Below are 16,603 nucleotides of genomic sequence, written 5' to 3'. Positions count from 1 at the left end.
GCTCATGGTTCGAATCCACCAGATGCTCTGCCGGGGAAGGAGGGACAATCTCCTCCTGTACCAGTCAGATCTGATTTGACGGTACACGCACACATAAATAATAAAACTTTTTGAAAAATGGAAAAAAAACCCACAAAAAACCCTACAACTATTTTAAATAACATGGAAGGTACTATTAAATTTAAAAAAAGGAATTAATGTGAATTTTTTATTCAATGTTCTAGTAATTTTTAGATGATCCTCAGCAATATTTTGCTTGCATGTGATATTAATAATGTTGTTTGATAGTGCCCACGTTTTGTGGGATTGCCATTTTTGAGAATGGGAAGAAATATTTCTCTCTTCCAGTCAATTGGTCAGGTAGCTATCTTCCAAATTTCTTGGTAAAGACTGATGAGCATCTCCAGGGATGCATCTGTTGGTTCAAATGTAAATTGTTATCCTGTCAATTCCTGGGGACTTATTTTTTGCCAAAGTCTTCATTGCTGTTTGAATTCTTCCCTTATTACGTATGGTTCTTGATCATATTCTGCTACCCGAAATGGTTCTAATTAATGCAGACAGCGTTTCTTTGCAGGGGGTCTCTGCATTCCCTCCATCTTCTTTTGATGGTTTCTGGATCATTCAAGATTTTACCCATAGCATCTTTAAGTACTGGAAGTTGAGGCTTGGATTTGGTTTTCACTTTTTTTAGCTTGGAAGATGCTAAGCAAATTCTTCCCTTTTAATTCTCTAACTCCAGTTCTTTGTACATTCCCTCAGGCTTGATATTTTGCTTTGTCTCCTTGAGATGCTACCTGAAAATTTTCTGTTAATCTTTTTTTACTTTGGCATTCACCCCACTTGATTTTGGCTTCTCAATGTTGTAGTGCAATTTTCAAGGTCTGTTCTGATATCCATTTTGGTCTTTTTGGTATCTTCTATCTCTGTAATGATATTTTTTCTTTCTTTACAGATGATATTCTTGATGCCATCCCACAATTCATCTGGTCTTTGATTAGTAGTTGAATGCCTCAAACCTATTCTGCATTTTTAAATTCAGATAAGATAGACTGAAGGTTGTATTTTTGTTTCTGCTGACTTGTTTTCATTTTCTTCAGCTTCAATTTGAACTAGTGCATAAGTAATTGATGGTCTGCTCCCCTGTCCATAAATGGGTTGACTTCGACTACTGAGTCTAAACTTCTCTAGTAATTCTTTCAACAGATGTTGTCAGTCTGATTCTTGTGAAGTCCATCAAATGAGGTCCATGTGTAAAGGCTATGTTCATATTTCTTAAGAAAAGGTTTTTGTGATTAATAATTTATTAATTGTACAAAGTTCAAATATTTGCTTTGCTGCCTCATTTCTGTCATCAAATCTATAATTTTTGTCAACCAGTCCTTCCTCTTCTTCTTCTTCAGCTTTCAATACAGATTACATCTCAATATTAAGAAAATAAAAATCCTCACCACTGGTGTAACATCATGAAAAAATTGATAAAAGACTGAAATGATCAAAAATTTTGTCTTACATATATTCACAATCAACACCCTTTGTACCCGCAGTCAAGAGGTCAGAAGATGTATAGCATTGGGAAAGTCTCTTGTCAAGGAACCCTCCAAAGTACTGAAGAGCAATGATTATTAGTTTTAATATTAAAGTATACTTGATTTAAATCACAGTCTTTTCAATCACTTACTATGTATCTGAGAGTTCGGAAGTGGATAAAAACAGAAGAATGGATGTCTTTGAATTGTGGTGTTGGAAAAGAGTACTGAATCTCCTATTGACTGCCCCAGGAGCAAATAAATATGTCTTGGAGAGCATGTTTGCATACACAATCAACACTGTAGGTACCAGAAGTCAAGATATCAAAAAATGTATTGCATTGGGAAGTCTGCTGTCAAGGATCTCACCAAAACACTCAGGAACAATGATGTCAGATTGAAACTAAGATGGGACTGATTCAGGTCATGATCTTTGCAGTTATTTATTGCTATACTGAATTAATAAATAAGAATGGGAGAAGAAGAGTTGATTCTTTTTAGTTGTGGTATTGAAGAGAGTATTGAATGTCCCAAGGGCTGCCAAAAAACCAAACAGGCATTTCTTTGAGAAGGAACAATGCTGCTCATTGGAGGGAAAGATGGTGAAACTTCACCTCAGGTACTTTGAGAATATTGTTTGGAGGGGCCATTCCTTGGAAATTGACATCATGTGTGGAAAGGTGAAGGGATCAGGGAAAAAAAGGAAGACCCTTCACGAGATAGATTAACACAGTGACTGTAGCAATAGGCTCAGAGATGATTAGGATAGCAAAGCGTTCAGATCTATTGTCCATAGGATTTTATGATATTACTTGCCAGCACCTAACAACATTCTATTCGACACTGCTTAATCCTTTTGTAGCTCGTGGGATATATAGTGTCCACCTTTATCTTACACTTCCTGTACCTAGAATCTCTCTCCCTCCTCCACTCCCTCCCTCTCTTTTCTTTCGCTCTCCTCCTGCTAGGGTTTTGTAGGAAGCTGCTCTCTTAGTGTGTGCTGCCATCTAATGGGAGCCGGTATAACTGTTTGGATCTGAAAAAAATTGGCTTCATTAACGACTCCAGCACCAGAGATCTCCCTGGACATGTGTATCACTAACGGAATTAAAATCCACATTATCTCAAAAAAATGTTTTCTCTACATTCAGTATGTTATTATGGAAAACATGATTTAAACAGACACATTCAAAATATAAAAGAATTCTGTCTAGAGAGTTAAGGGTGTTGGTCTGTAGGGAGTCAACCCTGTTAAACTAAAGAGAGCAACTGTCTGCAGTTAAAATTCACCAGCACCTCCACGGGAGGAAATGGGTAATGTCTTCCAACACAAATTAGTCTTGGAAACTGATTTTGTTCCAATTTGATGACAATAAGTTTTACTTTTCTCAAAAAAGTTTAATGGACACATTAAAATTCCTTCTTGTAACCATGTGTGCTAAATGTTCACTCAAGGACATGTGTGTGTGTGTGTGTGTGTGTGTGTGTGTGTGTGTAGATATATGTGTGTGTATATATACATATACATATATGTGTGTATATATGTATACACACACACACATATATATATATTTGTTATTGTTATTGTTGTTGTTATGGGCCTTTGAGTCATCTGTGACTCATAGCGACCCTATGTACAACAGTCATAAACCCTGCTCTATCCTGTGCCAATCTTATTGTCTCCAACACACCTACCCCCATTATCCCAGTCACTGAATCAATTCATCTTATCTTCCTCTCCTGTGCTATTCCTTCACCCTCCCAAGCATGATGTCCCTCTCTAAGGACTGATCCCACCTTGCAACAGGTCCAAAGGATGCCAGACAAAGCTTCAGAATCCTTGCCTCCAAGGAGCAGCACAGCTTCAACCTCTCTAGGATGAATGTGTTTGTTCTCTTAGCAAGCCAAGGTATATTCAGTAATCTTCTCCAGCACAACAGCTCAAAGGCATCAACTCTCCTTCTATCATCCCTAGTCATTGTCCAGTTTTCCGATGCATAGCAAGTAATTGCAAAGGTCATGGCCGATATCAAGTGCACCTTGGTCTCCAGACTGTTATCATTGCTCTTCAGTACATTGGAGAGGTCTCTGACAGCATACTTTCCCAGTGCAATTCGTCTTTTATTTTCCTAGCTGCTGGTACCAAGAGTGGTTGCAGAGTCAAGAAAACTGAAGCTGTTAACAATCAAAATCTCTTCACCATCTATCATGATATTGCCAATTGGCCCAGTGTTGAGAATCTTTGTTTTCTTGATGTTGAGCTTCAATCCGTATTGAAGGCTGCAGTCCTTGATCTCTGCAGCAAGCGCTTCAAGTCCTCCTCACTTTCAGCAAGCAGGGTTGTGTCATATGCATAATGCAGATTGTAGATGACTCTATCTCTATTCCAGATGCCACATTTCTCCTCATAGAGCCCAGCCTCCCTGATAATTTGTTCTGCATATAGATTGAAAAGATATGGAGATAGGACACATCTTTGGCACATACCCTTCCCAATTTTGAACCATATAGTATTTCCCAGCTCTGTTCTGACGATTGCCTCCTGGTCCGATAGATAGATAGATAGATAGATAGATAGATAGATAGATAGATAGATAGATAGAGATTGATTTGGAAGCAGGAGTGGCATCCAGTTCCCAAACAACTTGACTTTGGAAACTGTCTGAACTTTGATAATTGTCGATAGTTGTCGAGGGACTTCAGGCCTTTTGTTCATAGGGACACAATGAATCACGCTCGACTTGAAGGCAATTAACAACAACAACAAATATATATATCGGGAGAGAGAGAGATAGAGAAAGAGAGAGAGAGAGAGTATAACTAATGTTAATGGATCTTGGCTGAAAGCATAGAGTACCTAAGGAATATCTATCTGTGTTTCATTAATTATGCAAAGGAATTTGACTCTGTGGATCACAACAGACTGTGGTTAACTCTGAGAAGAATGAGAATTCCAGAACATTTGACTGTGCTCATAAGAAGCCTATACTTGGACGAGGAGGCAGACAAACATCAGAACAGAGAAAGGAAACATGACATGGTTCAAAATCAAGAAAGGTATACTCCAGGGACGCATCATATCATCTTACCTTTTCAATTTATATGTGGAACAGATCATCTGGAAGGCTGGGCTCTCTGAGGAGGAATGTGGCATCAGGATTGTAGGAAGACTTATAAACAACTTGCGTTATGCAGATGACACAAACTTGCTTGCCAAAATTGAGGAGGACCTAAGGCATTTGCTGCATATCGTCAAAGACTCCAGCCTTCAATACGGATTGAAGTTCAACATCAAGAAAACAAAGATTCCCACAACTTGGACAGTTAGCAGCATCATAACAGATTGAAGAAATTGATATTGTTAACAGCTTAAGCTTTCTTGGCTCTATAATCAACAATTTGGTAACAGCAATCAGGAAATCAAAAGATGAATTGCATTGGGAAAATATGCTGTTAAGGACCTCTCCACAGTAATGAAGAGCAACAATGACAGTCTGGAGACTAAGGTGTGCCTGATGCAGGCCATGGTCTTCACAATTACTTGCTATGAATTAGAAAGCAGGACAATGGTTAGGGATGATAGTAGGAGAATTAATGACTTTGGGTTATGATGCTGGAGAAAGGTATTGAATATACCGTGGACTTCTAGGAGAACAAACAGGTTCATCCTGGAAAGGGTGAAGCCAGGCTGCTCCTTTGAAGCAGGGATTCTGAAGTTCCATCTGACATGTCCATACTTTGGACATGTTGCAAGGAGGGACCAGTCCTTGGAGAGGTACATCATGCTTGGAAGGGAGGAGGGACAACAACTCAAGAAAGGAGGACCCTCAATGAAATGAATTGATTCAGTGACGGGGGTAATGGACCTAGGTGTGTCAGAGAAAATGAGGTTGGCTCAGGATAGAGCAGGGTTTAGGACTGTTGTACATAGGGTCGCTATGAGTCATAAATGAATTGATGACATATAACAATAACAATGTAATATAGTGTAGTAGAATAGAAAATTAATGTTTATATAGAAGAAAATAGGTTAGAACAAAATAGAATGTTAAACAACTATGAGATTTCATCTCACCCCAGTTAGAACAGCAAAATTTAATAGAACAGCAAACAACAAATGCTGGCGAGGTTGTGAAGAAACTGGAACCCTTATTCACTGTTGGTGGAAGTGTAGAATGGTGCAACCACTGTGGAAGGCAGTGTGGCGCTTTCTTAAAAAGTTGTAAATAGAGAAACCATTTGACCCAGCAATTCCACTACTGGGAATATATCACAAAGAGATCATAACTACCATCCAAGCAGATATATGCACACCCATGTTTATCGCGGCTTTGTTCACAGTAGCAAAGAGTTGGAAACAACCTAAGTGCCCATCAACAAACGAATGGATAGAGAAGCTGTGGTGTATTCACACAATGTAATACTACACTGCATTGAAAAACAAGGAACTCATGCAATATTATTCAAAATGGGTGACCCTGGAGGACATTATGCTGAGTGAAATATCTCAGTCACAAAAGGACAAATACTGCATAGTGCCACTGTTGTAAAACGTGACTGACATCAAGGTTGGGTCAGGAGACTGAGAAAGATGGGTTCAATAATGTATGCTGCATTGAAACAGATGAGGTAGAAAACTGTTTAAAAGGGATATGTTATTAGATATTATTGCCATGACATGAATCCAGAACGAAGGCTGCATAGTTGAGTGGACCTGGGGGAGGAATTGTAAAACAATGAAAAAAATTTTTCTTTTACTTTTCAAAGAGAAGAGTGTATTGGGGGGGGAGGGGGAACAGGGAGAAAAGTGCAACAATGAATGAAATTAAAAAAATTAGAATGTAATATACTTTATCTCACATACTCTAAGCATGTTATCAGGAGTGCCCGATCTCTGGAGAACACATCATGTTTGAAAGACTAGAGGGTCATACAAGCAGTGGAAGACCCTCTTGTAATGAAGAGGAACTGCTTTGTAGGCTCTTCAAGATTGTGGCCTTTTGCAAGCAGATGGGCTCAAATCACCAATTTTGTTATTGTTAGTGAAAGAGCACTTAACTGTGTTGTTGTTAGGTGACTTCAAGTCCATTACAGAGAATAGTAACTCTATGAAAATAATGGAAATCTTCTCCTACCTATCCTGTACTGTCTTCTTGATCTTTGCCATGCTCAAAGTCATTGTCGGGTCGCCATGTCAATCCATCTCTTTAAGATTCTCTCTTTTATTGACCCTTATCCAAAGTAAGTGAGATGAAGAACACTTGATGATCTGTGTCACAGTTAGCCCTGAACTTGTTCTTGATTTTATGATGCTGAACTTTTCCATTGTTTCTTTCCTCAGATAGAGACAATATAATTTTTGTACATTTTATATGGGTAGGCCCACAGGTACAGTATTTATTTATTTTGTTGAAAAAATATTTGCAATGAATAAGTCATTGGTTTTGCAAGATTTTATCATGAATTGCTGACATCCTTTTTGTTATCACAATTGTATATTTTATTACTGATTATTCTTTGTTTCTGATTTTCACATTCTAAGCACCAGTAATTACTGATGCATCTTTACTGCACATTTGATATAATTCAGACTCCAGAAGTTGGTAAAAATTTGAAATTTCTTTTTTTTTTTTTACACCAATGTTTGATGCAAAAGTTTACTTAATATCCGTACTAACTAGTCTTCTTTGGTGTTGTACGGATTTTACACTATCAGTGACTCATTGTATTTGTTAGATAGACCTTGGACACTGTTTTACAATGAATATAATGCCATTTTTCTTCATTTTGCCATCCATAGAATAACAAGCCATTGTACTTTTTTTACAACTATCAAATTTTCTGGCCTTTTCCAGGCTTGGAAGATGAGCGGAATGGTCAGATTCTGCAAAGGTGTATTTTATGGTTTGGGATTGAGACTTGGGTGTGGCTACTGATCACATTAAGGTGTGAACTGATGGGATTTGGCCTTGTATTTAAAAAGGATTTTGGGGTCTTGGGTCTGTGGCTCTTGGGCCTGGTTTTTGTTGATCTCTCAAATTTAAGAGGGTTGGAAGCAGGAGTGGCATCCACTTCCAGAAAAGCTTGTCTCAGAAAACTCTATGAACTTGTAGAAAAGATGAAAGTTTTGTATTCAAAACTTTCATTGATAGGGTCTCTATAGATCATCTATGATACTTCAGCACTTAACAACAACAACAACATCAAAATTCCTAGATTATCCTTTCATACATTCCAAGTTTCATTTATTAAAGGATGTTTGTTGCTATTGCTTCTCATTTTGAGTATGCCACATCACCAAATGAAGATTTCAGGAGCATCCATGTCATAAATACCAGCTCTTCTTTGAAAAGGCAGCTTCTTCTTAATGATGTTTAAATGTCTTCCAGTTGACGTATTCAGCTTCTGTCTATATCAGACAATGATCTGTTTCTATTCATAAGATTTCACTGACCAATTTTCTCAGAAGTTGACATTTAGGTCCTTCTTTATAGTTTGTTTTAGTTTGAAAGTTCCACTATAACATGTCTATCAAGAGTGATCTTGCTGGTATTTTAAATACCAGAATGGAAAGTTCTTGCAGACCACGACAGGATGACAGAAGAGTGGTAGAGAAAATGCTGACCATATGCCAAGTACCGTTATTACCATTTGTTCTTAAGGGACATTGAGTTGACCAGGACTCAAAGCAACCTTATAAACAACAGATTTGTACCATGACCTGACCTGTGCAATGTTCATCTTTATAATGTACTTGAGCCCATTGTTATAGTCACATTGTCAATCTATGTTGTTAAGGGTCTGCATCTCTTTCACTGACCCTCCTTCTTCCCATGCACTATGTCTTTTTCCAAGGACTAGTCCATCCTAACAACATGCCCAATGTAAATGGGATACAGTTTCACCATCCTTGCCTCTAAAGAGCACTCTTCACTTTCCCCAAGACATATTTGTTCTTTTGACAGCCCATGTGATATTCAGTGCACTTCTCCAACACCACAACTCAAAAGTATCAGTTATTCAATCTTCCTCATTCATTCCCTAACTTTCAGATGTAAATCAAGTAATTGAAAATATCATGATTGGATCAAACACACTTGGATCGAATCTTGATCCTCTAAGTGTGTCATTGTTCCTTAGAACTTTGGAGAGGTTCTTGACAACAGATTTTCCCAATGTAATATATCCTTTTATTTCTTCACTGCTAGTATCCAGGGTTTTAGTTGTGGATGTAAGTAAGTTGCAACAATTGTCAATTTCAATCCTTTCTCCATATATCATGATTTTGTCTATTGATGCAGTGGTGAGAATTTTTTTGTCTATAGATGTTGATATATAATCCATACTGAAAGCTGTAGTCTTTGACCTTGTGCAGCAAGCACTTCAGGTCTTCTTCACTGTCAGTGAGCAAGGATATGTCATCTACATAATGCAGGTAGTTGATGAGTCTTTCACTGATCTTGATACCACATTCTTCTTCACAAACAGAAGCTTCCTGAATGATTTCTTCAGCATACATCTGTTTGTTGAACCATGGCAGTTGATACATAACCCACCAATTCCTGGGTCTTATTTTTTATCCATGCCTTCAGGATATCTTGCATTTTTTTTCTTCAATAGTATTGATTCTTAATAATATTCTACTCTTGAAATTCTTTTTTTCAGCCAGTTCTTTTTTGGTAGAGTAACTCTGTGTTTTCTTTGCATCTTCTTTTGATGATTCCCAAATCATTCAGTATTTTTCCCATAGCATCTCTCTGTTGAAACTTGGTTTGAATGTGTTTTTCAGTTCTTTCACCATTAGAAATGCCAAATGAGTTCTTTATTTTATTTTTGTTTTCTCACTCTAGCTCTTTGCATATTATAATATTTGTTTTGTCTTCTGGAGCTTCCTTTTGGGATCTTCTGCTCACCTCTTACTTCAGCATTTATTCCTTTTGTTTTGCCTTCTTGATGTTTTATACTCATGCTTGCTTATCATTTGCTCAAATCTTTGAAAAAATTGGACTCTCTAAAGAAAAATAATGTCATCAAGATTGGAGGAATAACCATTAAAAACCTTTGTTATGCAGATGACACACTTTGTTTGCTAGAAATAAGCAGGGCTTGGAACACTTGCTGTAGAAGGTTAAGAAGACGGCCATCTACAGTATGGATTGCATCTCAACATCAAGAAAACTAAGATCAGATGGAATACTATATAGCATGTAGGAACAGTGATTTTGAAAATTACTACTTAACTTGAGAGGGACTGGAGAGCATTATGCGAAGTGAACTAACTCAGTTCCATAAGGACGAATACTATATAAGATTATTATTGTACAAATAGAAATAAAACTAATAAAATGGATATTAGGATCCAAGGGGGGGAAGGGCAGGAGCAGAGAGGTGAGGATGGGCTAGGGAGTAATCATCAGGCTGCACAATTTGATGGGTAGAGGAAGGAGTGAATAAAGGAAATGGGGAAGATCCAGTGTGCACAACAATGTATGTGAACTATAAAAGCAAAGCAGCATAACATAAAAGTATATTTAAAAATAAAAAAAGAAAATAAATATCCTCACTACTAGACTGATAAGTAACATCATGCTAGACAAAGAAAGGACTGAGACTGTCAACAACTTTATCTTACTTGGTTCCACAATTAATACCTGGTACCAGTAGTCAAGAGATCAGAAAGTCTATTATATTAGGAAAATCTGCAGTCAGGAGCCTCTCCAGATTAGTGAGGAATAATGATGTCAGTTTGAGGACTAAGGTACACCTGACTCAAGCCATGGTCTTTCTGGTCACTTGCTACGTATCTGAGAGCTGGACAATGAATAAAGATGACAGAAGAAGAATTGATGTCTTTGGAAATATGGTGCTGGAGAAGAATACTGAATATCTCATGGACTGCCAAAAGAACAAACAGATATGTCTTGGAGAAGGTGCAGCAAGAGCGGTTCTTGGAGGCAAAGATGATGAAGCTTAATTCCACATACTTTGGACCTGTTGCTAGGAGAGGCTATTCCTTGGAGAAGGACTTCATTCTTGGGGAGATGGAGGGAGTGGCAAGAGAAAGGAAGACCCTCCACTAGGTGAGTGGACACAGTGACTGCAGCAATGGGTTTGAGTGTGTCAGAGATTGTGAGGATGGCACGGGATAGGACGGCATTCCAGTATTGCTCTTAGTCATACTTGACTTCTAACAACAAAAACAACAACAACACTATTATGATTATAGCTCTTGTCTGTCAGTCTGTTTCACTGAGGTGACCTTCAGGTTGCTGTGTTACTGGAAGCTGACACACCGGGGTTTCAAATACCAGCAGAGATGGTGAACAGGTTTCAGACAAACTTCCCGATTAAGCCAAACTATTGTTGTGTACCATAGAGTAGGAATCAAACCCAAGTTGACCCTCCGGTGGGTTTTCAGAGGCAGTTAATCCCATGAGAGGTGATTGGCCATCCTTCTCCCATGCCCATCCTTCTTCCATAAAGTCCCTGGTGGTCTTGAACTGCGAGCTTTCGAGACTACAACACAGTTTCTTGTCACTAGGCCATGAGAGCTCCCAAGATAGTCTAGGATGCAGAATTTTCCCTCTACTTCTGAAATAACTTTGAAAACCCTATGTACAACTAAAGAATCATTAATAAATTTAATCCTTATTTGAAAGACATTACTGTTATTTCTATTTCGCAGAAATAGAAACAGAGGCAAAGAAAGGTTGGATAAGTTACTTTAAGTTGCCCAGCTAGTACCTGGTCAAAGTAGTGTGAATACAGCACTCTAATGCACCACACTAAATAGTCATATCTTGCTTTCCCATTCCTCATTTTATTGCAGTTAGCAAATACTGCTGTTTTTAAAAATTGAAGGTTTCTGGCAACCCTATATTGAGTATGCCTGTGGGTACAATTTTTCCAATAACACATGCACACTTCTTTGTCACATTTTGGTAATTTTAGCAATATTTCAAACTTTTTCATAATGCTGTTTTTGCACAGTTAATGGACTACAACATAGTGTAAACATTACTTTTATATGCATTGAGAAATCAAAAGATTTATGTGACATTTTTTGTTGCAATATTCACTTTATTGTGACAATCTGGGAGTGAACTTACAGCATTCCCATGATATGCCTGTACTTGTAAAGCATAAACCACTGTTTACACAAGCAAAGAGGCCCACTTCAGTTATATAGCCAGTAACCAGATCACTAAGATTTTCAAGAGTAAAGCACTTGCTGTCTGCCCTGGGGAAGACAGGTTTACATGTTTTCACATTTTTTATTTATTCCATAAACGTGTATCTGGCATCAGTTCTAGGGCCGTCACTGTGCCATTAGAGAAAACATGAGACATAACAGGAAGTTCCCATCAGGAAATCCACATGCAAGGCAGTCACGTGAAAGGTGAGATGCATATCCTAGCTGGAAGCCTCTCAGCAAGGTTGTTCACCAATGTCTGAAATGAATGGATTCTATTTATGTCAATTTGGCTGACATTATTCTCTGCTGTGTACCAATGGTACTGGTGGCAACCCTCACCTCAGGTGGTTCATTTCTTTGTCAGTCCATTTATTTATTGTTCATGTACTGTGTTGGAATGTGGAAATTTTCCTTCTGAATTATTTAGCATTCAAAATAGAGAACCTTATTAAAAAATAGAAACGGTGAATTGCTATATTCTGTCCTTACTCTTTTTTGGGACTGTTGTTGTGTAGCAGAGTTTAAAATGACCCATCCCAGTGGATTTTCAGAAGCAGTAAATCACACAGGTTAATGCCTATCTCTTTCCTGTGTAGCACCTCGTGGATTTGAACTGTATACCTTCGCATTAGTGTTGTTCGTAAGTGCTATAGAATTGAGTAAAACTCATAGTGACCTTATGAACAACATATCTGAAATCTGTCCTCTCCGGAACCATCCTCATTATCTCTGATATACTTGAGCCCAATATCATAGTTACTGTGTCAATCCATCTGGCTGAAGGTCTTCCTCTCTTTCACCGACCCTCTACCTCTCCAAAGAATAGCTTCTTTTAACAATGTGTCCAAAATACATGAGATAAACTTCAACATCTTTGCCTCCAAGGAGCGTTCTGGTTGCATCTTCTCCAAGACATATTTATTTGTTCTTTTGGCAGTCCATTCAGTGTTCTTTTCCAACACCATAGTTCAAAGACATCAATTCTTCTGTTGTTCTTATTCATTCTCTACCTATCAGATGCATAGCAAATGATTGAAAAGTCCATGGCCTGAATCAGGAAGACTTTAGTCATCAAAACTGGCATCATTGCTCCTCAGTGAATTGGAGCGGTCCCTGATAGCAGATTTTCCAACCTTGACTGCTGATACCAAGGGTTTTGATTGTTGATCCAAGTAAGACGAAATTGTTAACATATAAATATCGTCTCCATCTATCATGATGTTGCTTATAAGTCCAGTGATGAGGACTTTTCTTGATGTTGAAATGTAATCTATATATTGAAAGTTATAGTCTTTGATCTTCTGCAGCAAGAATTCTATTCTTCTTCTTCACTTTCAACAAGCAATGTTGTGTTATCTGCATAACAAAGGTTGTTGATTGGTCTTCTTGTAATCCTGATGCCACATTCTTCTTCATAGAGCCCATCTTCTTGAAAGATTTTTCTCAGCATACCGGTTGAATGAGTATGGACAAAGGATACTATCTTGACATGCATCTATCTTAATTTTAAACCACGCAATCAATGTTCCCTTTCTAGGATTGGACAATAGCTTCTTGGTCTAGGTAAAGTTTTCTCATGAACATTATTAAGTGTTCTGGCATTCCCATTCTTCTCAATGTTAATCATAATCTGTTATTATTCACACAGTCAAAAGTATTTGCATAGTCAATAATTCACAAATAAACACTCTTCTGCTATTCTCTGCTTTCAGCCAGATCCATTGACTTTTTCTTCCTTTCCTCTGTTCCTAACTTCAACTTCTTGAAACTTGAGTTCAAATGCCCTTGTTTCTGTGACTTCTTCACATCCTGTCCTTATGATTCATTCTCAGAAATAATAACAAAATTCCAAGCTTCCTGATAAGGATATGTAATCTTGAGCATAGCCTTTACTAACTATGTTCTAGGCGCTGTTCTTAGTGCTTTACTAACTGGTTGTTACTTAGATTAGACACAGAGAAGGTAAGTAACTTAGCTAAAGTCACACAGCTAGTATGCGAAAATTTAATTTTGAACATAGCAAGTTGTCTTTAGAATCTGTACAGAACTGTCCATCTAAAAAATGTTTTAATATATAATTAGGGCACAAATAAATATTGCATTAAGTATATATGAAAATTTTATATGGAAGATAAAAATATGCTCACATAAACACATTCCATTTTCTTCTTAAATATCACATGCAATCTTTGTACTAAGATTTCTTTTTAATTAGAGTTTGAATCATCTTCCTACCATTTAAGCCAATTGCAGTATGAATAAGCAGTGAATTCCAGAGCCCCTGCTGGTGAACTTGAACTCTTCAGTGCTTTTAAATCTGCGTATATAATTTTGAGGAAAATCAGAGAGTACAGAATTTTTCTATTTGCTTAAATCTCCAGGCTCATTTTTCACTCTTATGTGTTACTAAAAGTTAAACATCTTTTCTAGAACATTAGTTCATGATGATAGAAAGATAACTTTCTAATCTATACTTTTGAAGGAAATGGTAAGTAGAGATGCTATTTGACCAAATGATTAATTTTGTTTTGATTTGACTCTGATGTCCCCATCTTAGATTTTTCTTAGTCATACTGATCCTCCTGCACTGTTCTTGATAGGCCTCATGCAAACTGTCAGTGTCTTAGACTACCAATCTAGCTAGTCTCTGCCTCTTTTTGCGTACTCAATTCCATGAAATAGTGTCCACCCCTTGACCCTATTACCAGTAGTTAGTCTCCTTTTCTTCATTCACTGTTCCAGAAGCACACATCTCTGTGTCTTTCACACATCTCTGTGTCTTTCAGGAACTACCCCAGGCTCCCAAGAGCACACCAACTTCAAGTCACCTGTCTCAGCAAAGGAACTGGAGCCCGTGTACAGCAGTGGTGAGCACGGTTGTTAGCTATGGTCTGCAGAACAGGACTAGGGAAGAAAGGATGGTAGGGCTGCCCTTTAACATTCCAGGTACTACAGTGGTTCATTTGGAAGATGTTAAAGTTGGTATGTCCCAGTGTGGTGCAAATGGTTAAGCTTGAAGTTACAAGCTGGAAGGTTGGTGGTTTGAACTCACTGACAGGTAAGCTGGAAGACAAAACTGGCAATCCACTTTTGAAATGTGACAACGCTGAAAATTCTATGGAGCAGTTCTACTCTGCCATGCATGGGGTGACCATGAGTCAATTTCCCCATGACAACTAACAGCAACAATAACAACCAGGAAAGAGTGGAGCAAGTACTTAGACAAAACTGGTCACAGCCTCCTGTCTAACATTACTCTCACTGACAACAGCAACAATAACAACAAGGAAAGAGTGGAGCAAGTACTTAGACAAAACTGGTCACAGCCTCCTGTCTAACATTACTCTCTCTTTTAGTGAATCCAGACTCTGAAGATGTGGCTGGTTCCCAGGATGTGGTTTACTCCCAGGTCTGGAGCATCCACCAGAAACAAGAAGGTGCAGGTGAGCTTTAGGGAAATGCTTCTGTCTCTGATGGTGCCTTTACCTGAGCCTGTCAAGGAGATCTTTGCTGCCTGCCATGCCCCTCAGAGCTGTAACTGCTACCACCTCAGCCCTGTCAGTGACATCTCTCTGAAGTGTAGAGAGAAGATCTGTGCTGTTGGTGTCTGGATTCTCTCCTGAGAGAGGCTGAGCCCAGAGGATGGAGGCTAAGGACTAGACTGTACCAGCATGTTGTTGTTCACTGCTCATTATTTTCTGTTTCTTCCCCAGCAAAGCATCCACACACTCCTCTAAAAAATGAGGTGAGTCTGAGTTCCCAGCTTTTCTTTTCCTAGGACTCCTTCTTCCTCAAGTAAAGTTGCTATATCAATGCACTGGGCACAGTGAAAGTCCTCAAGGAAATGTTAGCTTCCTTATTCACACAAATTTTCTTTCTCAGGACTCCTCAGTTATCTATTCAGAGGTGAAGAAGGTGCAGCTCCCAGGAGCCTCGTTGAGCAGAGATGACAGGAACTGAGGAAAAAGATAAAGTAAGTGAGACAATGCCTTGAAGGCACGCAGTTCATCAGGGCCTGAATCAGGCCACCAGTGTGTATTTCCTTCAAGAGTTAATATTTCAAGGAAAAGAAGAGTTATCTGCCAGGTTCTCCAAAGGGAAGGCCAGTGCCCAAAAGCACGGCCAGGCAGGATGCTACACAAAGCTACGAGAGTTCAAGTGACTTGTTTAAGACCTAAACTTTGCATTTTCTTCAGGAACCAGTGATTTTTCATTGGATTCATTTTACAGTCTTCTCAGCAGTGTATTTAGCCCATTTCTCCCAAAGACAGCCTTGTTCCATTCTGAGGTCCAACCCAGGACCTCGGCCAGAAGCACCACAAATGCAAATGGGACAATAGGCAAGGAGGTTCATGTGTCTGGAATGTGCTGTGTAACACATGAGCAGGAGCCTTGGGCTGAGCCAGAACTAGCATGTCCTCATGAACTTGGCTATGATCCCTGAGTTTACCTGTGCAGAGAGCATTTATCTTACATACAATGGGAAGAGATATAAACCCCAATCACACATTCAAGAAAATCAAGATTCCACACACTAATTGTGACTCTTCCTGCCTGTTAATCTTCCTGAACAAGATTCAACCCTCTTAAACAGTGTGAATAACAGTGTCTGTCATTGATTGTCTTTCCCACTTATTTTGGTCAGAAGAAAACTAAGAACTTCAAATTTATTTTAATAAATGAGCAGAGTCTTTGTGGTTACATGCCTGAATTCTATTCTGATTTTATTCACTTTATTTCCTTTCACTTGATTTCTTTTATTGTCCATTCAGTAGCACCTAACAAAATTGTTGTTGTTGTTGTTATGTGCCGTCGAGTCATCTGCGACTCATAGCGACCCTATGTACAACAGCCCTAAACGCTGCTCTATCCTGTGCCA

The 16,603-nt window shown here is 38.5% G+C and overlaps 1 protein-coding gene across 1 annotated transcript in view; it reads left to right on the top strand.

Moving 5' to 3' along the window:
• Window positions 1-16,168, top strand: part of LOC102856244 (Fc receptor-like protein 2-like) — a 29,492-nt gene extending 13,324 nt beyond the window's left edge. The window contains exons 7-9 of the mRNA XM_006895498.1: window positions 14,511-14,591; window positions 15,081-15,167; window positions 15,921-16,168. Of these exons, the coding sequence (XP_006895560.1) occupies window positions 14,511-14,591; window positions 15,081-15,167; window positions 15,921-16,168 (416 nt within the window). The remainder of the gene's footprint in view (window positions 1-14,510; window positions 14,592-15,080; window positions 15,168-15,920) is intronic.
• The last annotated feature ends 435 nt before the right edge of the window (window positions 16,169-16,603 follow it).

The sequence above is a fragment of the Elephantulus edwardii genome, unplaced genomic scaffold (assembly GCF_000299155.1).
Source record: "Elephantulus edwardii isolate Elephantulus edwardi_28Jun2011 unplaced genomic scaffold, EleEdw1.0 scaffold00168, whole genome shotgun sequence".
Taxonomy (NCBI): domain Eukaryota; kingdom Metazoa; phylum Chordata; class Mammalia; order Macroscelidea; family Macroscelididae; genus Elephantulus; species Elephantulus edwardii.
The sequence above is the reverse complement of the archived record's forward strand: the minus strand, read 5'-3'. Positions and strand labels throughout refer to the sequence as shown.